We start from the raw sequence: 25,077 nt of genomic DNA, 5'->3' as shown, positions 1-25,077 counted from the left end.
GGGGTTCCCGGGCTCAGGGCGCTGCTGGGACCCCACCACTGCCTTGCTTGGTGCCCCCCGGCCTGGCCGGGTCCGGCCCCCGGAGCTGGGGGCAGCCTGGTTTGCTGGCTCTGCCCTCGGAGGCTTTCCTCTCTGGGGGCCCGCGGTGTGCTTAGAATATAGCTGGGCTGTTTGGATTAGGATGCCATTTGGTAGGTACGGTTTATTGAGATCTGCATCTTCGGTCCACAAAACAGTTCAAAATTCCCTGAGCCTTGAAAAAGACAGTTAGGTAGTTGGATGTTTTTCCTCATTGCCACCTTTTCACATTGTTTTTATTATCAGGTATTGATTTATTTAAATATATATATATATATATATAATTCTGTCCCTCCCCCGGCCCGCGGCGCACCCCGGCCCCCCGGCTCCGGCCCCCCGGCCCGGGCTCAGTTCTTATTTTGGACTCTCTGCCTGGCCGGGACGTAAGGCAGCGCCGTCTGGGTGCTTTTGTCGGCCACGGTCTGCGTGCCGCTGCTCCGGGTGGGCGGCCGGCGGCGGGAGGCCGGGCGGGCGGCGGGCGCCTTGCGGGGCTCCTCGGCGCCCGGCGGCGTGGCGGCGCCGCGGTCGCCGTCGCGGTCGTCGTCGCAGCACAGGGCGTGGTAGAGCACCTTGTCGCTGAAGCGGACGCGCTCGCGGGTGCCGGGCGGGCGGTGGTGCGGGCCGCGGGGGCCGGGCGCCGCGCCGAAGGCCTCCTCGCTGGAGGAGTCGGGCGTCCCGCCGCGGGGGCCGTTGGCCAGCGGGGCGCCGCCGTTCATCAGCCGGTAGTCGGGCGGGCGGCCCGGCGGCGGTGCCGGCGGCTCGGGGCCGTCGCCCGAGTCCGAGGGGGTGGAGGCCTCCAGGAAGGAGCAGAACTCCCAGCTGTCGGAGAGTATGTCGGAGGCCAGCAGGTCCAGCTGGCCCAGCTCCCTGCCGCCGCCGCCGCCGCCCTTCTCGCTGCTCGACGTGCTGCTCGCCGTCGCCGTGGTCCAGTCGTCCGGCTCCAGCTCGAACTCGAAATCCGACGTCAGCCGGTCGATCTGGCTCACCACCTGCGGGGGGATGGACGCGGGAGGCAGGGTGGGTGGGCGGCCCCCGGCCCTGCGTGCCGCGAGGTCCTGACAGGCCCCGCTTGGTCCCTCGGTCCCTGCCCTCCAGCCGCTGGGGAGAGGCAGTCCTGCACTGTGCCAGCCTCAGCGTCCCACCCAGCTCGCCTGGCACCCCGCTGACGCCACCCGTGTGATGAGCCGGGAGTGTCTCAGCCCCCCCAGTATGACGGCTCTCGGCAAGGAGGAGAAGCCAGGAGCAGCTCCGGGGAACCCCATGGCAGAGGGCAAAGCTGACCCAGCAGCTCACGGGACTCGCTTGGTCCTGGACCGAGGCAGCGAGCTCTTGCCCTGGTCCCTCTGCCGCTTGGTGCCACCTTTCCCTCCTTCTCCTCTTTCCATTCTCCCACTCTCATCTCCCCGTGGGAGTGGAGCCACCCTGGGACGCTCTGACCAGTCACCCCAGGGACACCCGGAGGATGGAGCCAAGGCAAAGCGGGGAAATGCTTCCTGGGTGAACACCTGCTGGCACTGGGAGCGGGCACCGCCTGCTCCGTGGGGCACCCGAATCCCGGCTGACCCACGCCCAGGGTTTGCTGAGTCTCTCACCTGGTTCCCGCGCCCACACCTGTCTGCAGCCCCCATCCCTTGCACCCCGCCTCAGCATCCCACCCTGCACCCAGCACCCCTCTCGCTCCCCCCAGTCTGCTCCCGCTGCAGAGCGGCTGCCGGATAATTTTTAGCTGTGCTGTTGCTGGCTGGCAAGAAAACTCTCAGACCACTGCTCTCCCACGGGGGCTTCCCACCCCCGCAGCGCAGGTGAAGCTATTCGTGGCCATCGACACCTCTGCCACCCCGTGCCTCAGCGTCGCAGCGCTCCGGGGAGGAGGGAGCTCCTTCCCAAATCCTCTCTCTCTTGCACAGACCACCCAGCAGCTGTTTGTTACGTTAAGAAGCAGCTAAAACCCCGGGGGATAGGGAGCAGGTCTGACCCGCAGCACTTGTCCCTCCCCGCCGATGCTCCCGGGCGCACGTCCCCTGAGATGGGGGGTCCCACGGCGCGCCCCATCCCCGCGAGTCTCCCCCTCCAGCCGGGTCTGCTTTAGTCCCGCAACAAGCCCTGCCGAGGGACCGGGTCGCCCCGCGCAGCGCAGACCGCGGCGGGGACGCGCGCTGGCACAGGGCAGGCTGAGAGCACGCCGCGGCAGCCGCTTCCCGGGCATGAATAAAACAAGGCCTTAAAAATTTAAAACAATAGGCCGTCATGTCCCAGTTCCCATTCCAGCTCGCACGGAGCCTGGCGACTCACATTTCTGAGGCCGCTGCAGGAATAAAAAGCAGAGCCCCAGGCCGCTCGCTCGGCCCGCTGCCAAGAGCAGGCACCGGGGAGCTCGAGCTCCACCCCAGCCAGGGCTGTTTTCCGTAAGTCCTTGCTGGCGAGGACAGGCGGACAGGCTGGGGTACAGCTGGGTCTCAGCAGGGCGACCAGAGAGCCTCAGCACCCGTGGTGGGCCCCCAGCGAGCACCAGTGCGGAGCCGAGCATGACCTTGCAGGTTGGCCACCCCTACGTCCGAGGGTCGCCCAGAGCCTCCCGAGGTCCAGAAGCAAACCAGCCGGCCCGTGCCAAGGCTGCCTGCCCTCCCTCTGCTCATCGGGCAACGCTTAACTCCTTGCGCACGCTCTCTGGATACCCAGGACCGCTGCAAACCACCTGAGCAGATGGCCACGAAGCGCTGCCCAAGGCCCTGGAGGCACCTGAGGGGCTACAGATGGTGGAAGAGGCCTGCATGCCCCAGGAGAAGGTGGCAGCATGCCCGCCCAGGTGGAGAAATAGGTTAAAGAGGGGCTAGATGTAAAGCATGGACGTGCTCCTGGTCGCTGGGTGGGGGAGCCAGTGCTATGCCCCCTCGTTGAGTGCCTAGCCATGGCGCTGGAGGCAGGTCCCCTGTTTCTCCTGCCCCACAGCTCCCCCCAAGTGGCTCCTCGCGCACCTTCACAGGGGGTGGCCCTCTCTCAGACATGGGGCTCTGGGAACGGTGCTGTCCTGCAATCTACGGGGGTCTGGGTCCATGGCAATAGCCATACAAGCATGAGGAGACCCAGCTCGGTAGGAAGGGACAGAAGTATCGGTACAGTAACTTCCCCTGTGAAGCACGTCAGCTCCTGCGATGGAGGAATGTGGCAGCACGGCCTTGCCCAGAAGTCCGGGCGGCTCACCAGGATGTTTGCCACCACAGGAGGGACTGGGAAATGTGTGTCTAGTGCAGGTCTTGGTCAGCTGTACTGGGCAGAGGTTCAGTCAGCAAGAACCAAGAGGTCACTTTTCTGTGAAGGCTCAAGCCAGGGCCCTGGTCTTCACCAGCCATCTTGATTTGATGGAGAACAAACTCTGCTCAGACTCGCTGAGATGTTCAGTTGCTGTTCACGATTACGTTAGCTGTCATTTTGCTAATGCTGTGATGCATTCTTGAACATCACCTTTAAGGTCAAGATATTTGCTTTTATAGGATAACTGTGCATTTATTTTTGGAGTCAGGACTATAGATCAGAACAAAGTGAAATCTGGAAGAAAGTTATAGTCCCCGGATTTGGTATTTGCTCAGCACCTTCAGGGAAGGTAGGTGTCCAAGGAGGGCTTTCTGAAGCAACAGGGTCATCACCATTTGGACATCCCCCTTCAATTCTTTCGTTTACATAAAAGCCGTTTTCTGAATGACATGAGACATGTTGATCACGGAAAGTGTGGTTTCTGGAGATCAGAAGTTGTTTGTTAAAAATTTTCAACTGGCGTCATGCGTCGCTAAAGATGTTGTTAGCTACTGCAGTATCAATCTGAAGGGTATGATCAGAGGCAGACACCGAGCTTGGAACAGGGTTTTTCCCTTCACAAATACAGATCAAGTTGTTGAACTTTCATAGCACTTATCTCATGAACACCTGCACATCCTCCAGTTAATTAAAGCAAGATATTTGTTTTGATCACGACTTGATTTAGACTGCTTTCGTTAACAACAGGCCCGTTCTCTCCTGGCAAACATGAGCAGGGCACCAGTAAAAGACCTTGACAAGTAATCTCATGGCTTTTAATTCTGGTTCAAAGAAGGGGGGTCCTACTTCCAGATTAGTGTCATAAAGCTGTTCAGAAGCAAGTTGTCAGCCACCTCAGAGCTACCGCTGGGTGTTTCACAAGGATCGAGGGACCTGCGTGGACCAGTGACATGAGTCTCACTACTTCCCCATGATTTTGGTCTGATGCTTAGCAAAAACCCACTTGGAGACAAACTAATTGAGCCACACTGCCCAAACTGAACTGGGAGGGATGACGCTGATGCTGAGAGTGATGGGGAGAAATGCAGAACAAGCTAACGGACGCTGTCAGCTCAGTGTGGACAAGTTGTGACTGCAGAAGACAGCCCCTAAGCTTGAGCTTGCACGGCAACCCGGCCTCTTCCCACCGGAATGTGCTGCTGGACCTTCCTGCTGGGCCAGCAGCGGCCGGGTCAGGGACGGAGCAGGGCGCTGAGCGAGGAGCGAGGCTCCTAGCAGCATCGCCTCCCAATCTGTTCTCATCTCCAGCAGTGGGAGAAGATGGGACGCAGGGGGACCCGGGCGAGCCAGATCCCAGCCCCAGCCTTGCTCGGCTCCCTGGGCTATGGGGGCAAATCCCTGCGCTCCCGCTGTGCCGTGCACACGGAGACACGGTGCTGCGCTGGCACGCGGGCGCACAGCAAGGCGCTCGGGCACCACGGCTCCGTGCAGCGGGGACGGATGAACGGGCAAAGCCGGTGGGGGGGAGGTGGCACAGGCGCAGCGGGCTGCAGCGGGAGGACGAGGGGGCTCGCGAGGCGCCGAGCAGATGGTCTGACATCTGGGTTGCCGTCCCAGCTCAGCCCGAGTCCCCGCGTGAACCCGAGTGACTCACTTGACTCCTCCGTGCGCCTGCTCCCCGGCCGGCGAAACGGGGCAGAAATCGCTCCCTGCCCTCTCCCCGCACCCGGCCGGGGCAGGGCTGTCCCCGTCCCTCGGCCGTGCAGCACCCAGCACCACGGCGAGCTAAAGGGCGGGCCGCTCCGCAGGGCTCCCGTTCCCATCCACCACCCTGACTTCGCCCACTGCTCGGCACACCTGACGGGCCCTCGGGGGATGAAGGCTTTCATCCCAGATCTGCCAGGCGCCGAGCACAACCAGGCACTAATCCTGCCCAGGTTCACGCAGGGGTTGAGCAATAACCCCCTCTCCCCGTTTTCACCCAAGCCCCCGCTGGTGTTACATCTGTGCCGAGCCCTGCCTGCGCTTTGTGTCTGGGTGAAGCGTGTTACCTCTTGGCTGCTATTTCTGTTCGGCTCCGCGCGTGTGTGTGTGTGCGCGCGCGTGTGTGGCATTTCTCTTATGTGGGAGGCAGCGCACGAAGCAAAAATTAAAATCGGCAGCATTTTTAAGTGCATATTTTTGGCAGGGTGGCTGGATTTCCTGCCCCCCTCTGCGCTCGCCTCTCCGGGGGAGCTGGCGGGGGGCCGGTGCCCTCCTTGCTGAGAGCACTGCCAGGCTGCAGGGGGGCCGAGGCAGGTGGGTGCTGAGCCCCAGCCCCTCGCAAAGGCACTGCCAGACGGACGCCTGTCTCCAACCCCGCAAACGCAGAGTCGGCATCGTGGCTTAGGGAGCAAAGGGATTTGCCTGCCATCATGGCACGGCAGCGGAGATGGGGACCCAGGAGTCCTGGCACGCAACCTCGCTTGTACCCACCTGTGCACCAGGTGCTGCATTTTGCATTTTACCCCAGCGCGGACATCTGTGTGCGCAACACCTCAGGCTCGCTTCAATGCCGGCATTTTACCCTGCGAACACTGAGCAACAGCAGGTGCGGTGGTGCTGTGGCCCTTCATTGGACGGGAGTGCTTTGGGGAGAGTTTGACCGGATTCTGTCAAAGTGAAGCGACGTCTTGGACTTTTGATTGGTTAAGTACCTCTCCCTTGAACACGGGCACTTTCGGTGGGCACATTGCTTGGGGCAATCCCTCCATCCAGCTGGGAGTTTGCTGGATGGACACAAGGACAGATTATGCTCAGGGATGGATGCTTGGCTGGCTAAAATTAAGCACGGATGTCTTGGCCCAGTGTTGCAGTGACTGAACTGTCCACGCACCCCCAACCTCTGCCTCGCAATCCCAGCTGCTGTTTGGGGCCTCCTTTCCATGCTTGAACCTTTCCCAACATAAAGGGAAGCAAAGCTATAAAGGGAAAAGCTTGTTAGCAGGAGGTCCCTTAAGGACACCGGCTCCCCAAGCCCTGGCTCAGCATCAAGACGGTCACTTCGGAGGTGCCCAGCAGCTCCCCAGCTGCCTGGGTCCTCCCATGGGATGCTGTGTCCTCTCCTGGCTAAATCCAGCTCTGCATCCTGCCCTGGCGCCCTGAGATTATTTTTACCACTCGCCAGCCCTCCCTGAACACTGATAATTTTGTAACAATAAAGCACTTTTTCTGGCATATTTCAGGCAGTTTCTCTGAGCGCAAACGCTTTGCTTGTTATTTTTCACTACTTCCTTTCTTTTCCCTTCCTTTTCCTTCCCCTGATTTTTCCTAGCTCCCTCTTTCCTGGTGGAAATAAACCACAAGTTTTCCAATTAGAAAGAAAGAAGGGAGAGAAGGAGGGACCAAAAGATGGGAAGAAAGAAGGAAGGAAGGAAGGAAGGAAGGAAGGATGGAAGAAAGAAAGGAAGGAGGGACTAAAGGAAAGAAGGCAGGATGGAAGGAAGTAGCGAAGGAAAGAAGGAAGGAAGGATGGAAGAAAGGAAGGAAAGATGCGAGGAAGGAAGGAAGAACTGAAGGAAAGAAGGAAGGAAGGATGGAAGAAAGGAAGGAAAGAGGCAAGGAAAGAAGGAAGGACTGAAGGAAAGAAGGAAGGAATGATTGAAAGACTGAAGGAAGGAAGTACTGTCCTTGGACCTGCAAAGGGCAAAGCCAGAGCAGTGTTCATAGCAGCCGATCACAGCAGAAATGAGCCTGCTGACCCCAGGCAGGACCCGTCACAGCGCAGCTCTCCTGCTGCCCTTGGCCGCGGGCCGCTGCGGCTCTGCCTCCTGCCCTGCTGCTGCCCTCCCTAACTGCTCCTCCTTCCCTGCCCTCCTTGAGGCCCCCAGCAGAGGCTGGTGACGTCCCCTCTTTGCGAGCGGGGTGTCCCTTGGCCCCGGGGCAGAGGGGTAGCTGCACTGCTGGACCGCGCTCTTGCTTGCTCGCCCTGATGCACAGCTCCTCTGTGTGGCCCCTTGGGGTGCTGTGCCAGCACCTCACCTCCAGCCTGGGCAGAGCAGGTCCTGCCCTGGCCATAGCAAGGGCAAAGCCGTGCTGGCGTGGTCCCTATTTCCAGCAAATAGGGCTGGGGAGGGAGGGGGGCTCCCTTCACTCCCGCCTTGGCCCCTCCAGTCCCCGGCAGGTGAAGGATGCCCTGCCCCAGCTGCTCCTACACAACCTCCCGGCCACGCGGTACAGATATGCTGGGGAAAAGAAAACAATCTCAGCTGCAGTTTTTCTTGACCTTGATGAGCGCTCTGGGCTGGCACGCATGGTGAGCAGGCGGTCTGGGCTGCTGGCTTGCTGCTGTGTTCCTGCCCTCGCACCTCGGTCACCGACGGGGCCACCAGCAAGGCCAGCTGCCGGCCTGGCCAGTGCCCCTGAGCGGTGTGGACAAGGAGGGCAGCACTTAGGGCATCTAGGAGCTGCTTGGCTTTGTCTCACCAGGAAAATTTGGGCTGAAGTGCCAAGGATTGCTGTCCAGGAGCATATTGACCAGTAACGTCATGGCAAAGTAAGGTGTGGGAAAACATCTTTCCACGGAAAAATGGCTGCAGCCTAGCCAGGATCAAGTTTTGGTTGGAAATTAAAGGAGCGCTCCAAGCATCAGGCCCTAAGCATCAGTGAGGGGGGAGCAAAGCCCCTTTTTGGAGATGCCAGGGGCTGTCAGAGCCCTGAGAGCACTTACATGTGTTAATGGCCCTGACCAGCCCCACCTGGGACCTCCATCCACCTCCTGCCCATGAACCCAGGAGTCCATTTAAGCTCAGGTGGAGCCTTCATTACTTTCTTGAGCCCTGTTGTAGGGGTGCCTGTCTCTGTCCTTGTGTCCTGGATGGACCTTGGGCCTGTGCTGTAGGTAGCTCATCTCCTGGATGGACCCCTTGGCTGTATGTCATAGCCTTGTCTCCAGCCCTGACTCCTGGGTGGACCTTGGCCCTTCACTGTAAGTAGCTTGTCTCAAGTTCTGTCTCTGACCCCGTCTCCTGGGTGGCCTGTGGACCTGGTTCATCGCTTGCTCCATCTGGAGCTGTTGATGGATCCTGTGGCTGGTCCCTCCTGGGTCATGCCCTTGGGGGGCAGCTCTGCTCTTGCTGCTCTCAGACAGGGCCACCTTGCAACAACGGCAAGTGTGTGTGTCAGTACACCCATGCTTTACCTGAGCTTTTCTCACTCTCCCATTGACTTGGATTTTCTCTCGTCTGTTTGATCCTTGTCTGCACAAGGAGCCCAGGAAGGGCTGGCAGGGGCTGTTTGGTCCTTTGCTAGAGGATTGCTTACAGCAACGTGTTGGCTTTGAAGGCTGCTGCGAGCCAAGCAGGACCCCTGTTTGAGCCTCCTGGCCAGCAGGCACTGTGTGAACCCCAGCATCTACATATAACTTTCCAAATTAGAAAAGACAATTGCTTTTGTTCCCATTGCACAACTATCCCTCTTTTTTTTTTTTCTTATTGGTTTTTCCTTTGGGGGAGAAGGGGGGAAACTTGAGGAAGAGGGGGGGAAAAGAGCATGTGACCTCTTCTTTTTCAGTGGCAAAAAAGAATGAGGAAAAAAGAGGAAAGAGCTGTCCCTGGGAAAGACCCAGCTATTATTATTTTTTTAATAAGGCAGAAAATGGTTTCACTGAAACCCTCTGCAAAAATGAGATCACCTCCATTTTCAGGAAGGCTCTGTCCCAGTTGCTTCTCAGACCTGTGGTTACAGCACCAGGTTCAGGGGAAACTCTCCCAGTGCTTTACCCCTGGACCTCCAAAACCCAGCAGTGATGGGGGAGCTTCTTCCTACCCCTTCACCCCCTTAATTAAAAGGGTCGGGGCTGAGGGCTCCCGGCACGTGTTTCCGGGGTCACTGGCTGGAGGCTGTGACTTGGGCTTTGTCGTGCTGGGACAAAGCACGTCTCCCCGTCTCCTTCCCTGCTGCCAGCTCCTGTGCGGGCCACCGTGTGCCCGTCCCCCTCCCTGTCCCCGCAGTGGCACGTGGGGATTAGTGTCACATCAGCCATGGCTTGCTCCCAGCTATTTTTAGGAGCGCTCTCCCCGCTCTTTCTATTTTAAACGGGTGGTGGTGGGGGCATTAAGTACCTATGTGACACTTGTTACCCACTGAGGCCTGGATTTAAATGTAAAGTAGGATTTGGTCTTTTCTCCCTGCTGTTCTCCTTCCCACGGCAGACCAGACCGTCAGTCTTTTAGCGGAGATGATCATTGCCAGAGCTGGGTGCGACAGAGCAGTGGGGGAGCGGGGGATGGATGCCAGTCCCTCTCCCCTGCCTGGGCTTGGGGGGGGGGGTGTCTCCAGGTGAGACCCCAGCGAAGGTCTCGCCTGCAAAGGCGAGGGGTGGCTCTGTTGCCTGCAAATGGAGAGGAGAGCTGAGCTGTCCCTGCGTGTGCCAGGGCTGTGGGTGCTGCCGGGTGATCCCTGGGTGCCAAGAGGGTGATGCCGCCCTCCTCCTTCCTCGCCTGTAGGTTTCACCTTGCTTGCAACTACTCAGAGATTGGCTTAAATCCCAAAGTCTGACAGCTCCCAGCCTTTCCGACGTTTATCTTGCACCATTTTGACACTGTAACGCTCAACGCTGCTTTGAGCGGTTTAACTCCCGCAAAGTCTGGGTGAGCCCAGAGGTGGTCCTGCACCTTCTGCGCAGGGGGACGGCGATGGCTCCATCCCCGGAGGAGCCGTGGGGGGGCTCGCCTTGCCCTTGGTGGGGTAACTCTGCTCATTCCCCTGCTCGCGAGCAAGGAAGGAGGAACCAACCTGGCACCATGGTGTTATTTAGGCAAATGAAAACAATCACCCAGAGCACCGAGCCTGGAGCAGCGGGAGGTAGAGCCAGCGCAAGGCAGAGCATGGGTGAAGGGATGGGACCGGGTGCCTGCGGACCCCACCGCTGCTGGAGTGCCGCAGAGACAGGCGCAAAGCAAAACTGCAGAGCTGCCCAGCCTGTCCCACCCCAAAGGCCAGGGCTTTCCTCCCCGCATGGGTCCCTAACAGCCTGCTTATTTCCAAGGATGGCTGTGGGGGTGATGCCCTCCAGCTAAACCCCTTAACGTGAGTCACTGCTTAGCTTCATACTGAGCACCCGACGAAATGCTCGCATGGTGCTGGGGGAAGAGTCGGTCCTGCTGCTCGCAACAAGGGATGAAGGGCTGCGGGGTCTGGCCCTATCTGCCCTGAGCAGCATCCATCCCTGCTGTGTGCCTCAGTTTCCCCCTCTGGGACTAGAGGCTTCTGCGAGTGCCAGTTTTGGCAGCTACCGGAGACAGCAGGTTATGCAGGGGAGAGCCCAGAGGAGGAAGGATCCAGGCACTGATCAAGCACGTGTCCTTATCTGCCACCCCGGCGACAGGCCTGGGAGAGACGAAGCTGAGGGTGAAGGATGGACCTGCAGGCCAGACCTAGATCCCCCCCCTGCCTGGCATGCGTTGGGAACCCGGGCATGGGATGTTTTCCCCAGCTGCAGGAGAAAGGGGACCTGCAGGGGGAGAGCACCCAGCCATGTCGTGTGGGTGTGGGGTCCCAGCCTGGGCTGGGGGCAGAGGTGGTGGGCCCTGTTTCGTGCACTCCTGCCCAGGCTGCAGGAGGGTCTCGGTGGCGTGTTGGGAGCGATGGAGAGGGAGGATGTGATGCAAACGGAGTATGGGAGGTGCCTAGCTCGCTTCCTACGGCCTCTCTTCACTGCAGCAGCCAGCTCCTACAACCCTTCCCCAGAGAAGGGAGAAACCACAGCTCTTTCTGCCTTTGCCTGCCTTCCCTGCGTTGCAGCCCAGCCCAGCCTGGAGGAAAAAGTTCCCGGGCTACCTTATTCTGAAACCACGATGCTGCGTTACCGCCCCATGAGAAACGTCCGTGCTGGCCCAGCTGGGATGTGAGGTGGATCCAGTCATTTTCCACTTGGCTTATGGGACTGAATGACTGCATGGGACAATGCCTGGGGAAGGCGGGATGGAGCTGTGCAGCTGTGGCTGGGATTTCCCACCCATTTCTGCAGCCTGACCACCTGGGAGATGCTGCTCTGAGGACCCAGGTTGGGCAGTGTCCACCCACGGGCATGAAGGGACCCCTGGAGGAAGCACTTCTCCACAGGTTTCATCCTCATCTTGAGCAGAGATCACCGTTGGTCCCGAAGCATGGGGTTTAATGTCTCTTTCTGCATTTTTTTCCTGTCCACTGTGATCATGTGGATCTCAACAGCACCCACCCATGTGCCAGAGCCCTGTGCGGGCTCCTCGCAGCAGCGAGCCCTGCGGCAGTGCGTCCCACTCTGACCAGATGTTACCTGTTCTAGCAAACCATCACAGACACCGTGATGTAGCTGTCACCTTCCTCCTCCTGGAGAAAACAACCCTCTCCAGGGTAGGGAAGGGCAGGTACAAACCAGGCAGTGTCCCAGGCCTGACGAACCAACCTGCACCACTTAGCCCATCTGGGAGATGTATCTCTGGGAACCGGGAGCCCAGCTGAGACAGTGAGCAAAGCCATCACATTGCTGGCTGGAATAGGCCAGCCTGGCTGCAGCTCCGGCTTTCTCCATCCGCCTGTGTCTTTGCCTGCATGCCAAGACCTGCAGAGGAGGCCATCGCCTTCTCCCTGTCTCCGTGACCACTGCCACAAGCCCAGCACCTGGCAATTACAAATGCCAAATACTTTTGACTCCATGCCCTTCCCTTTTGGCCGCTCTATAACCTACATTTCCATCACTGAGTTTTCAAATAAATCTCCTCCCTTCTGTCTCATGACCTTCATGAGAAGGTCCTTAAGCACCTGTGCACCCTGCTCTTCAGCTTGCCCTGCCAGTGTGAGACCTGAAGTGGACTCCTTGGGGGCTTGTGCATGGTCCCCACACCCTCAAACCGCACTGGGAGCCAGGAGCTTTTATGATAAAAGGCTGGATGTCCCAAACTGGCTACTTCCTTCCTCAGCTGGATACCTGGGTAGACAGATGTTGAACATCTGGAGCATTTTTTTTATGGGAGTTTTAGTACTCAGCTCAGCTGCAAATCAAGCACTTTCCACTTGGATCTCTAGCTGTGAGTTAGGTTTGGTGGCTTGAATCTGGACATTTTGGCCACTATTCATAGGCTAATTCTCTTCAAAACTTGGAAGCTGCCGGAGAGTCAATGGACAATGTGGGAGGAAGAGATGGGACTTCAAAGGCTTCGTCTGAATGGGCTGCATGGATTCATCAGCTCCAGCGAAGAGCTCCGCAGGTGGTAATTGATCATACGCATTGCTCTGACTACAGGAGAGGACGGGCTGCAGAAGGAGACGGGAGACGCTTGTGATCAAAGTCGCGCGCGCTGACGGCCCCTTCGTCGCAATCCCGCCTTTGAAGTGAACCGGCACTCAGGGCTGGCAGCACTCGGCCTTTGGAAAAAGCTGCTCGTGGGCTGGGGGCGATCAAAGAGGGGCTGCTGCTCTGCCGCCCCGTGGGGGTGGGAGAAGGGGGTGCCGGGCAGCTGCCGGCTGCCTGGGAATTCTTCAATTCAATGGCTTTTTTTTTTTTTTCTGGAAAAATCACGGCTTGTTGAAACGTACTTTTTCCATAGCAGCGTCTCTGTTTTGGTGGGGACTTCACTTGGAAAATCAAGAGGGACTGCACGCACTTCACGCAGCAAGAGGCGGTGTCAGCAGCGCACGGCTCACCGGAAAAGCTGGCAGATGGTGTGAAAATGGGCTGCAAACCAAGGACGGAGAGTGCAATTGCGTTTTCCCAACCCAGAGCAAAACAACTATTCCCCCTGCCAGGCCAGGGACTCTTCCTTCAGAAGGACACTGCAATAAAACACAGGGGAACCGTGCAGGTTTCCTGGGCTCGGCACAGGGCAGTGCTGGAAGTGCTGGTTTGGGAGCTTGAGTGGTGGCTGCACCTTCTCCCATGCGGCTCTGCTCATGGGGGCACTGGTTGTACAAAGCCTGATTTAGGGCACCCCAGACCCGAAGTCCAGGTGTGCTGAGTGCCTGTAGGGTGCCTCCAGGCCTGCCAGGTGCTCTCAGGGATTTCAGATGGTCCTTTCAGAAACTGGAGCATCTCAAATGCAGATCTCCATCTGTCTAAAGGGGCATGTGATGCTCCCCACCACTATACAGAAGGAAAAAAGCTCGCTCGTTCTGGGTGCAAAGGGAAGAGCAGTTTCTGCGGGCCATGCCCCAGGCAGCTCGCGTGCCTGCTTCCCAGGCTGGCCCAGACCTGCCTCCCTCCACGCTCTGCCTCGCTGCGGGCCAAGCACGGAGGGAGCTGGAACGGGCCCACGTGGCCCAGGCAGAAAACCCCGTTCCCGAGGCAGCACCACCAGGCACGGCACCTTCAAATCAACCCCGAGGCATTTGACACAGTTTCCTCGAAAACCAGCTCCTACCTTGCTCCTCCACTGGGAAAACAGCAACTTCAGCCACCCCCAAAAGCCCCCCTGCAACTGAGCAGCCAAACTTTTCCAGCAAAGGGGCCTTCCCCTGTTTCCCAAAACGCTTTCCAGAGAAGGCAAGGTGAGTAAATATTTAATAGCGAATAAATGATTAATCGGAGCTCGCTTGCAAGCCAGCCAAGGAAAGCTGGGTTACAGAGGCCTCTCTCCCCGAGCTGACACGTATAAATGATTGTGCCGCGTTGTCTGTTCCAGCGCACCACAGACCTCTGGATCATCAGCCGCTAAATAGCTGAAAATCATCACGTAGCTCGCTAAAACGTGTTATTAGAATAATAAGCTGCCTTCTTGCTGTGAACTTTCCAAAGCATTTGTGGCTAATCACCTATTGATTACAACATTATTAGAGTATTTATTATCATAATGGTAGCGGTTTTGGAGCTTCCTTCCACCAAAGACCTTGAGACAGCTTTGAAAACGGCAGCTGGGGGCCCTCCCTGAGCCGCTTCACGCGTGCGGAGACCCGGCGGATCCCGCTGCTGCTCTGGTGCTGGGTGGTACCCAGGGGATGCTGGGGTGAGACAGCACCCGGCCCTGCGGCAGGGAGGTGTGGGGGATTTAGAGGCCGTGTTCAGACTAGTAACATATTACAGAGTGGGATAAAGATGGGTTGGGTTATTTCCTTTAGTCCCCTCTAAATACTTCCCACGGTTGGTTTCCCGTGATGGTCAAACCGATGCCCCAGGGATGGGAAAGGACCAGGCCTAGCAGTGCCTTTGCCTGGCTCACCGGGAGGCTCGTGGGAAGCTCCCGGATTTTTTTCCCTACGTGGGGCACGGCCCTTTCCCCTGCGCGCAGGTCCCCAGTGGGCCCGGGCCAGGCGGGAGGGGAGCGGGAGGCAGCCGGCGTGCAAACGGCTCGGCGGAAGCGCCTCCGGTCCCTGCCTCCTGCGTGATTGTACTTCCAGTGTGCGATTCCATAGATTTAATAATCATTTTCCCCGCACATAATACAGCCCTGTCTTGGAGTGCTGGGGAATAATTATATACACAAAAGGCAAGCAAGAGGGAGGGAGAGAGGAGAGTGGGAGAAAAGAAACTGGTAAAACATCACCCGGAATAAAACGGACATGTAAAACAACCCAGGCGATCTACCGGCGTTCAGATGGGAATTGCTCTCTGCAGAGGGTGCCGGGGGAGCGGGAGGGGATTAAAGCAGGCTCCTGTGCCGGAGCTCCCCTGGTCCCAAACCACGCGGTCGCCTGCTGTCTCGGGGCTGGTGGAGCGAGCTGGGTGCCCGTGAGCAGCGGGGACGAGGCTCAGGGGCCCAGGAGAACCGGGCCCTGCTCCGACCTGCAGCTTCCCTGGGGCTGCGCCCATTTCCCAGCCGGAGCCCAGCACACCTCCCCAGCCGGACTATCCTGCAATCCCAGTTATCCACCGAGAGCCGAGGCTACAATTCAAAATTGCTGCTGAAGCAGGGATGGGGCAAAAAAATGCCTTATCTGAGCCAGAGCTGGCTGCGTGAGGGGCTGGTGGCAGAGCAGGGATTACCCTTGGGTCAAAGCACTCATGCCTACAGAGTGTTTTTGTTGGCTTTTGGGGTTTTTTTGGTTTTGTTTTGTTTTTTTTTTTTGCAAAAGTAAAGCCAAAGCCTGTGCGGTTAAGGGAGACTGGTCTGTCTCTTGTGGACCTGCAAAGCCATCAGCTGCCTCTTGGTGAGGAGTCACCCAGATCCTCCCACCAGGGCTTTGCAAAGGCTCAGAGAAGCAGGAGGATACCAAGGGCCCTTCAACATTGCTAGGGGAAGGTTTTTAGGCTCCATGGCTGCATTTGGTGGAGCGTCCCGTGCAGCAGCAGACCCCTGTGATTGACACTTGCTAAGCACATCCAACCCCAAATCCCACCTGAACAGCAAAGCCCCAGATAGAGGAGGCAGCTGCACAAACAGATGTGTTCCAAGTCCCGTGGTGGCTTTGCTTTCCTCATACCCAGCCTGCCGCGATGTCTCCAAGAGCTGAGCTTTGCCTTGTGCTACTGCCCGAGGCCATACCCTGCAGCCAGGGGTCTTTGTGGATCTCAGGCACCCGCAAACCACAAAAACAAATGTAGCTCTGCTTCCCCCCCACCTTCTTGGCAACTTTTGATGGCCCTGATGACCAGATGACCCCCCACTAAAAAATACAAAAAGCTTAGAGATGGTTTGGAATAGCACTGGGATAACTCTGTTGTTGTGGAAGACCTTGATGCGTCTTGCCATGGGGCAGCTGAGACCTAGACCAGCCCAGGGCAGGATGTTCCTCCGTCCTTCCCAAGGCCCAGGGGTGTTTTCTGCACTTGCTGCTCTTTTCACCACCCAGGCGTCCGCAGGAGACCTCCCTGTGCGGGTGAGCAGGGTGCTGTGCTCGCAGTGGGACCAGGCGGCTGCCGCAGTGCTGCTTGCCCGCCAAGCGCTTCCTGGGGGCTCCTAAATCCCAGGGGAAACCTTGCGTTCATCTGATCAGATAAATCAGATGGGAAGCTCTGTCCCTCTTTTCCAAGGGCCATTTCCTAAAACCTTCAATAGAAAGCAACCTGGGCAAAATAATAAACAAATAGTTGCAAGTCTTGGGGCCCTGAGGGTGCTAACAGGCATTAATGGCCCTGACTGGCCCCACCTGGGACCCCCAGCCACCTCCTGCCCATGGCCCAGGAGCCTATTTAGCTCAGGCCCGAGGTTCAGTCCCTGTCTGGGCTCTGCTGTGGGGGTGCCTGTCCCCAGCCCTGTCTCTGCTCTTGTGCCTTGGCTGGACCTTGGACCAGTGCTGCAGGTAGCTTGTCTCCTGGACAGGCCCTCACATGTTCATGGTAGCTTGTCTCCTGGCCTGTCTTTAGTCCCATCTCCTTTACTCCTCACTGAACTCTCCAGGTGGCCCTGGTTCACCACTTGCTGCATCAATGGACCTGCTACCAGCACCCGGCTCTGCCCACTGTGCTCAGGCCGTACAGGCTGGTGCCCTGCCGGGGAGGGTGCTGCCTTGCTCCCCTCTGGCAGGGAGCTGCTGGCCCCCGCTGCTCCATCCGCAGTGCTGTTGCCTGTGCTCTCCTGCCGGCCTTACCTCAGTGCCTGAGAAGACACCAGCACCAATGGATGTGTGGCTGCTAGCTGGGAATTCTCCTCTGGGAATCCTGATACCGTCTTTCCTTTCCAACCAACTGCTTGTTTCCAGGAAGCTGCTAGAAAATTGAGACCCCTCCTTCTCTGTCTAACTTGGCTGACACCACCTCCGTGGTTCAGAAGCTGGCATGGGACATCCCATGGGGCTGGGACACCTGAATGCAGAGCTACTGATGGTCCCACAACCTTCCTGTGTGAGTTCCAAAACACCCTGTTGATGTGTGGGCACAGGGTTCTCTGCAAGGTGGATTTCCAGGTGGTCTCATCTCCCAAAACACAAAGGCTTCACAGCAAAACCACCAGCATCCAGTTGCATGTTTTCTCCTCAGCAGCCAAACAGGAGGCATCTCCTGGCTGCCTGCGGCCCACGGATCAATACCCAGCCTGGTGCAGAAAACGCACTGCAATCTCCAAAATCCAGCTCTGCCTTGTGCTCGTCACAGAAACCCCCAAGCCCCTCGGCAGCAGGCAGAAGCAGCTCTGCCTCGAGGGAGCTCGTTCTTGCTTTCAGCTGGGCAGAGGGAGGCGACTCCAACCAAAGGAGAGAATTGCTAAGTGCAAGGTAGAGAAACACAGGTGCTTATTTTTTCTTTCACTGGGCTGATTTCCTAGAGCTTACAATTTGCTATCTGGTGTCTACCATATACTTTTCTGGGTGGGCTTAGAAGAGATTTCCACATAACTCACATGCTCTGATTGATTCACAAAGTAAATAGCTGAATTTCCAAAGCCTCTAAACACCAAAGCCTGCTTGGTGTTGGGAGGCGCAGAGAAAAACAGACCTCTACACACCTGGGATGCTGCAAGGTGATTCCTTCAGTTTGCTAATTCCTTCCTGCACTTTGGTCTGCAATGATCAAATCTGCAGCACCAAAACAGTAAGTCTTTCTGGCTGCAGATGACCATTTGCATGACACTGCCATGTTCCCAAAACACCCTGGTAGCACCCCAGGAGAGGGTTTCCCCGGGCTGGCCTTGCTGCAGTGTTTTTCTGGAGTCACTGTGCCCCGAACACCATCAGTGCTCGGACCACAGCTGCCTGCATGGAGAGCCTTTGTGCTGCTGCGTGGTGTTTCCAGTGCCTGCTGTTGCACTGCGTTTTATGCAGCACCACATAAATTCAACAAACTGCCATGAAGTTTTATGGGAGCACTGCAGAAGTTGTTTAGAACAGTTAAACTTTAGGACCCCTCTCCCAGGGAAGACCTGCTGGCCAGGCTCAAGGTCGGCTTGGCTGCATAGCTCTGTGCTATGAGGGGCTCCTCTTGGGCAGCTACAGCGGGACAGAGACAGCTTGAGCCATCGCTGGTGTCCAGGGATGATGCCATGGGGCAAAGTCCCCTCTGGACCATACCGCTTCATAGCACCTCATGGAGAAGCCACCTCGTGAGGCAGGGCTGAGCTCAGCCCCTTGGCTTGCACGGTGCCAGCTCTCCGCAGATGCCCCTTCCCAGCAGTTGGGTAGCATCCCCACGGAGCTGGGGCAGAGTGGGGCGCAGGACGGTGGTCCGTAGCCCAAAGAAGCATTTGGTGGGGGCTGAGCAGGCTCCCCCAGCCTGGAGGCATCGAAGTGCAAAGACCTGCTGGGCCCAACTCAGCTCTACGACCCTCCAGTGCTCCTCCTTCCTTGGGTCTGGTATGGCTTCTAGAGCCTCTTGCCCAGAAGATGTCACCAGGGGACTCCAAGAGCCTCTTATGCCTCCCCTGCACCCTCAGGCCACCTTTCCCTCCTCCTGCTCCGAGATGTGCCGGTGGACGGCTGCCTGGGCAAACCCCAGTGCGAGCGGGAAGAGCGCTGAAGCTCCCGGTGGGGACGGCTCCTGCTGCCACCACGGGGCTGGCTCACAACTTGCACCCACCCCCAGAACTGGCAGGGTTTTTGGCAGAAGTACAGCAACACGCCCAGTCTGCCTCCTCCCACCTGCGAACGTGAGAGCTGAGTCAGTGTTGGGGCTGCGGGCGCGCGTGGTGCCCCTCTCCCAGCTAGGACGGGACCCCGCGCGCCCTGGATGGCGCACGGGGAGGGTTTGGGCAGCCGAGCTGTGCCGAGGACGCGACACGGGTGGCCGAGGGTTTCCCAGCCCCAGCGGAAGGATGGAGACCCTGGCTTGCTCTGCTGACGCGTGGTGGGAAGGAGGGAGGCTCGCGAGACCTGGACGACGACGGGAAGGACAAGCCACAAACCGAGGGCAAAGCCGGCAGCCAAACGCAGCTCACCTGGGGCACGTGAGGCCAGGTCGGCCTGGCTCCACGGGCTTGTTACTTAAACTGCCCTCTCGGCTGTGTGCCCGTGACCCCCCAGGCGCCAGCGTGCCATCTGAGACGGGGCTGGAAGTCGGATGGGGCAGTGAGCTGTAAGAAAGTGCTCTCCTGCTCTGTTTCAAAGGCGAAAGCCAACTTGCCAGCTATTTCCCACCCCAGCACCCTTTGAGCTCGTTGCAGGCTGGAGGGGGAACCCCAAAACCAGACTTGGGTGCCCTGTGTTCCCCCCACATCTGGAAAATCCTCTCTGCACCTTACTTTGGCAGCAGAAAAACTCGCTTAAGTACAGGCCTGTGCAGCACCACGCAGTACCGGCGTGCAGCCTGACACGGGGCGGGGGGGCTCCGCTGTCACGCAAATAATTGCAACGCAGTTACAGGACAGGGCGCTCGGGCAAAGACAGCATGGACGGGGTGACCTCAGCAAGGGTTAAAACCTGGACCACGGGCTCCTCATGAACTTGCTGGCTGAAGCATGTGTTGCTTTTGCTGGGGGTCTTGCGGGTGGGAGACCAAGCTCCTTTCCGCAGCAGGCACAGCATTGACGCGCTGGCGCTCAGTCTCACTCACAAAATGGAAAGCGAGAGACTCATCCAACACCATCTCCCTTATCCCTCTCCGTGCTCTGCAGGAGGGATGCTCGTATGATCGTAACGGTCCCAGCTGGCCTTAAAAATCTATGGCCCTATGAAAAGGGTATTAAAGTGGGCATAAATTACCTTATGCCTCTTTACACCTTTGGAGTGTGAAGTGAGCTTGGGCTAAAGGGAAAATAGCTCTGCCTTCTGATTTTTTTTTCCTTTTTTTTAAATCCTTCAGAGTTTTGCTGAAGGGGTTTGGGTTCCCCATCGCTGTTACAAGAGTCGGGGGCCTTTCTGGTTTCTGTAACGGGGTTTGCTTCCTGCTGGAGGAGCTGACAAGCGACGAGAGGAGGAGAGGAAACCTCGGGCTCTGCCAGAGCCGGGTCGAGTCCTCGCAGGGACTGCCGGGGAGATGCGGCTCCCTCGCCCGGGCGGACCCAGGGTGCCCGGGGCACGGCCGGATCCTGCCCGCAGCCGGCTTCCCCGGAGGGGTGGCCTCCCTCCGACACCAGGGATGAAGCGCAGCCATCCCAAAGGACACGCTGCATCCCTCAGGGGATGGCAGGGGCGCTTCAGGCCAGAAGATGTCACCTCCAGCTCACGGATGTCACTCCCAGCAGCCCCGGGAGCCTCGCTGAAGATCTGTGGCAGCTTCCCCGGGACCCCCACCACGGCCGAGGTGGATTTTGGGGATCCTATGAGCCCGGCTTGCTAGCACAGCCTAACGGGCATGCCTGGCTCTGAAGTCACGCTTCTCCCTATCGAGCTGGGTGCTTTCCACCCCATGGGCTCCCCAACGCTCCAGGGTCGCGGTGCGACGGCGGGGTCAGCATGTGGGTGCGAGGAAGCAATTGAAGCCAGAGGGCAGCGGACCTGGAGTGGGGTCCTCCAGCCCCGTGCCTGCCCCCAGGTCCTCTCCTGCTGCACTGACCTCACCGCCTTCCACCACCTCTAGACACTGAACCATCTGCAGGGCAAACGGGGCAGAAAGGGATGATAAAACCCCCATGCTGAGAGGCTCGGGATGGCCCCAACACACACGCCCTTGCCCACAGCATCTGTCCTGGTGTCTCTGCTGCCGGAGCAGCCACCGCTGCCTGGTGTCACCCAGCCCCTTCCTGCATAAACACAGCCTCTCGCTGAGCATCTCAGAGGGGTAAGTAAGGCTGTGCCCCAGAGACGCCCATGCAAATGTCTTGCTTCACCCACATTGCCTTGCTGGGCTGGTAAAGCTCTGCATCCCCTCCGGGGCTCTCCTGGAAAGGCCCTGGGTGCCGGGCTCCTTGGCTCAGTCCACGGATCCGGCGCAAGCACACACATGCACACACGCGCCCCACCGCAAGAAGCAAGCTGTCGAGTTCTGCTCGAGGCTTCCGAGCGGCTGCCGTTCACAGCTTCCCCGGCACCCATGGAGGCATCCGAAATTGTCAGCCGTGTCTGGGTCCCCTTCCAGCTCCCAACCCTGGAGACTTGGGGCCCAAGCTTTGAGCCCCGACAGCATTAAATTACCAAGCAAACAAATGTTGTTGTGCCTCTGCACTGGCAGGAAACTCCAGCCACGCTTTTTTTGTCTCTCTCTCTCTGTGTGTGTGTGTGTGTGTGTGTGTGTGTGTGTGTGTGTGTGTGTATATTTCACACACAAAATATATTTTTATATACTTTCTCTTTAACAGGAAGCAGCAGAAACGCATCCTGACAGCTAAACTACAGGACGGCTACTCACTTTTTTGCATTACAGCATACAGCCACGCAGGCCCCCCGCTCTGGCCACTGCCACCAGCCTGAGGACCCCCCCGCAAACGCGGCTCCCCGGGGGCTTTGGCTGGAGGAGCGAGAAGGGCGCTCCAGGAAAAGGGGGGATTACGGGGTCGGGGAGCTGGGGTGGCACCACCTGGTTAGAGACCTTCTCCGCAATATCCAGCGTCTCGGAGGCTACACTGATTCCCGACGGCGCACCCCAGCACCCGGACACCAGCCTCTTTGGGTGCCCTCTGCAACGCCACGGACGACGGGCTCCCTCCGAGGCCACGTGACACCCGGCTGCCCTCGGCCAAGCAGGACCCCCAGGCCACCAGCACAAGGTCCCCATGGCCCCCCCAGCTCCCTGCTTTCAGCAGGGGCACGGCGACCCCCCCAAAGCTCCCCAACACAGCGTCGGCACAGACACAGATGGCACTGGGGGAATGTTTGCCGGGGCCGGTTTCGTGACCCGGGGCGCTCCTTCCAGCACCAGCACCAGCACCCGCTGGGCGCTCGACCAGGCGCCTTCGGCCGAGCGGCCGCCCCGAGTCAAGGTCAACAAGCAGTTTCGCGAGACGGGGCCTTTCCCCGTCTTCGGCAATCGCGTGCCGCGAGACGGCCAGGCGGTGCCACCCCGCTGCCCCCAGGTCGCCTGTGCTCCCCCGGCGTCGGGCTCAGCTCCGCAGCAGCCAGCCGGGCCCTGGAGGCAGGATGCAGCCGGGCACGGCTGCAGGACCGGGACCGCCGCTGGGGCCAGGGACCGCCTGCCGGCCCGAGGCGAGGGGCTCGCGCGGAGCCACGTCGCCTGCAGGCTGTGCAATCGCCCGCGCGCCCCGGTGCCGGCTGACGACACACCGCCTGCTCAAAGGGGAACGCAACCTGCAGAGGGGGGTGTGCGCGCCAGCATGCCCCGCGCACGCACGCCGGGTCCCCCCGGGGATGGGTGAGCATGCATCCCCCCCCCCGACCCGGCCCCGCCGCCCCCCCGGCTCTCCTACCTCCCGGAGCTCCTTGGCCACCTCCTTGAGCTCCTGCAAGATGCCTTCCAGTTGCCCGATCACCATTTTCATGCGGCTCCGGATGCGCTCCCTCTCGCAGTTGCTCCTGCCGCTGCTACAGTTGCTGCTGCTGCTGCTGGGGTCCTCGCTGGGCTGCCTGTCCTGGGAGGTGCGGGCGTTCATCCTTCCCTACCGGCCTCGGCTCCCCGCCGCAACGCCGCTGTCCATCCTGCTCCCCCCCAGCCCGGGGGCCTGGCGTCCGCGGAGCCCCTCTCGCCCGGGCAGCTGTCACCATCTTAACGCCCCCCTGCCTCCGAGGGAGCCGCAGCCGCTCGCTCGCCCGCCCGCGCCGCGCGAGGCCGCCCCGCCGCGGAGCGGGGCAGGCGGCAGCGCCGGGGCCGGCGGAGGAAGGCTGCTCCGGGCGCTGCCTCGCCGGGCGGCCCCGGCGGCACCATGCGGAGGGGGCCCGGCGGTCGTCCTTCAGCCGCGGGCCGCGCCGAGGCACGGGGCAGCCATGGGGCAGGCGGGCGCGCGCTGCTGGGCGGCCGGGCCGGGCTGCGCCCGCCGGCGGTGGCCCCCCGAGGAGGAGGAGGAGGAGGAGGAAGAGTCCCTCGGCGGTCCCGGGGAGGCGAGGTCCGGCGCGTCGCTCCGTCCCTGCTCTCCGAGGCCGCTGGCGAGGGTCGGCGGCCGCTGCTGGCGCTGGGCCCGCGCTCGGGCGCTGCTGGGCGATGGCGGGCGGGGGGCTCGCGCCAACCGCCTCTGCTTGGCGCCGGGGCCCTCCGAGCTGGGCGCCCGCGTCCTGGGCCGCCCGGGGCCCCCTCCTGCGGGGACAGACAGACAGACAGACAGCGTGCGGGGGCCATCCCCGCCGGAGAGCCGCGGCGGGGGGGTCCGTCGCCTCCCGCCTCGCCCCGGTGCCAGCCCGCCGCCAGGCCAGGCCATGGACCCCCCCGGCCGGGGGGCAGGAGGGAGCCGGGCGCTGCCCCAGCACCCCCTCCCCGCACTCGGGGTCTCCCCGAGCCAGACGGACAGACGGATGGACAGGCAGACGGACGAGCAGCCCGGGAACTTACCGGCACAGCGGCGAGCAGGCAGCCAGATCCTCCTTTTCCCCGTGCCTGGCTCCGGTCCAAGCTCTTCCTTGTGTCTTTTTTTTTTTTTCCTTCCTTCCTCCCCCTCCTCCTCTTCCTCCTCCCTCAGGGCTCTTGCGTGGCACAAGCGGCGTCCGGGGGCCACCTTCCCTCGGCTGCTGTCAGATGGGGGGAGACGTTAGCAGAGGCGCCGGGGGGGGGGAGGCCCCCGGGGCCCCCGCGGCTCTGCCCGCCCGAGCGGGGCCGGGGAGGCGGCCGGGCGCTCCCGCGGGCGGCAGGTTCGAGCCCCGGCCCCGCTTCGGGGGGGGGGGGGCGGCAAACGCCCCCCCTGTCCCCCCCCCCCGCAAAGCCCGATCCCCTCCCCGGGCAGCCGCGCAGCCCTCCCCGCGCCGCGCCGCGGGCACCGACCGGCGGGAGGCTCAGCGCTGGCCGCCCCCTGGGCGCCGGGAGGGCGGCGGCGGGCGGGCGGCGCCCGGCGCCCCGGGCAGAGCCATGGGGCGGGCGGAGCGCGGCGGAGGGCGCCCGGCCCGGCCCGGCGCGGCGCGGCCGCAGCCTCCCGGCTCCCCGCGGCTCCCGGCGCGGCTCGCCCCGGCGGCGCCTGTGTCAGAGGAAGGGGCCGAGCCTCCGCCGGGCGGGGGGTGTTTAAAGGAGCCGGGAGCCCCTTTCCGCGCCGCGGGACACGGGCAGAGCCGCCGCCGCCCTGGGGGTGTGTGTGTGTGTGTGTTGGGCCGTGCCTCAGTTTCCCCACCCCGTGGATAAAAGCGCCGGTTGCGCTCCTTAGGGCTGGCTCCATCCCGCCCCGAGCCTCCAGGTGGTTGTCCCCATGGAGGGGGACACCCAGCCCCCCCGGCCTGCTCCCCCCACCCGGCTCAGGGCCTCCGCCCAGCCCTGCAGCTCCGCTTGGCAAGAGCAAAATACCACCCCCCCCCCCCCGCCCTGGCCACAGCTGCCCCCCCTGCCGCACTGGTCACCTTCAGGGCCAGTTATCTGTGGGGACTGCAAAAACCACTGGAATTCCCTGAATGCAAGAAAAACACCTTAGCAGAGGGCCCTGCTGCAGGACTCGCCTGGGCAGGAAGGAAACGACAAGCCGGAGTCTGTGTGTGTGTGTGTGTGTGCGTGTGTGTGAGTGCGTGTGTGTGCACGTGTGTGTGCGTGTGTGTGTCCCCGGGCTGGGGGGAAAACAGCTAGGGAGGAGGCCGGGGGAGGCAGCCTGACGCGGAGACCCAGCCTGGGAAAATTCAGCCCCCAAATCTAGCAGCGATATAAGCAGGGAGCGTTTGCTGTCCTAGACCTGAACCTCGACGATAGGTGGCAATCCCAGGTCTGCAAGCGGTGAGCCGGCGTGTGCGTGCGCGTGTGTGTGCCTGCGCGTGTGTGTGCGTGCGCATACGTGTTGTTCATTGCCTCCTACCGGGTGGAATCAAAACTGCTGAACACACGTTTTGGCTCGGACCTGATCTGACTCATCCTCTAAGGCGCAGCTCTGGTGAGCTCCTGGCTGGCACAGGCCGAGCCCCGGCGATGCTCAGGGGGGC

At 60.3% G+C, this 25,077-nt stretch overlaps 1 protein-coding gene across 4 annotated transcripts; it reads right to left on the bottom strand.

The window, feature by feature from the left end:
• Positions 1–176: 176 nt before the first annotated feature.
• Positions 177–24,942, bottom strand: INSYN1 (inhibitory synaptic factor 1). Of its 4 annotated transcripts, none has more exons than XM_064517627.1 (4): positions 24,834–24,942; positions 23,522–23,694; positions 22,449–23,269; positions 177–1,067 (listed from the first exon to the last, which is right to left on the bottom strand). In XM_064517627.1, exons 3-4 carry the CDS (start codon positions 22,629–22,631, stop codon positions 426–428), a joined length of 825 nt encoding a protein of 274 aa, XP_064373697.1. In that variant the 5' UTR covers positions 22,632–23,269; positions 23,522–23,694; positions 24,834–24,942; the 3' UTR covers positions 177–425. The 4 variants fall into 4 exon arrangements, with proteins under 4 accessions (XP_064373697.1, XP_064373696.1, XP_064373694.1 ...); XM_064517626.1 differs by lacking the exon at positions 24,834–24,942 and adding an exon at positions 23,948–24,183 and having other exon boundaries at positions 23,522–23,697; XM_064517624.1 differs by lacking the exon at positions 24,834–24,942 and adding an exon at positions 23,948–24,183.
• Positions 24,943–25,077: the final 135 nt, after the last annotated feature.

The sequence above is a fragment of the Dromaius novaehollandiae genome, chromosome 10 (assembly GCF_036370855.1).
Source record: "Dromaius novaehollandiae isolate bDroNov1 chromosome 10, bDroNov1.hap1, whole genome shotgun sequence".
Lineage (NCBI taxonomy): Eukaryota > Metazoa > Chordata > Aves > Casuariiformes > Dromaiidae > Dromaius > Dromaius novaehollandiae.
The sequence above is the reverse complement of the archived record's forward strand: the minus strand, read 5'-3'. Positions and strand labels throughout refer to the sequence as shown.

Coding starts and splice junctions, on each gene's coding strand:
- INSYN1 (XM_064517627.1), bottom strand. CDS start 22,631: ATGAACGCCCGCACCTCCCAGGACAGGCAGCCCAGCGAGGACCCCAGC. Junction 1,068..22,448: donor TGGCCAAGGAGCTCCGGGAG/GTAGGAGAGCCG, acceptor ATCCCCCCGCAG/GTGGTGAGCCAGATCGACCG.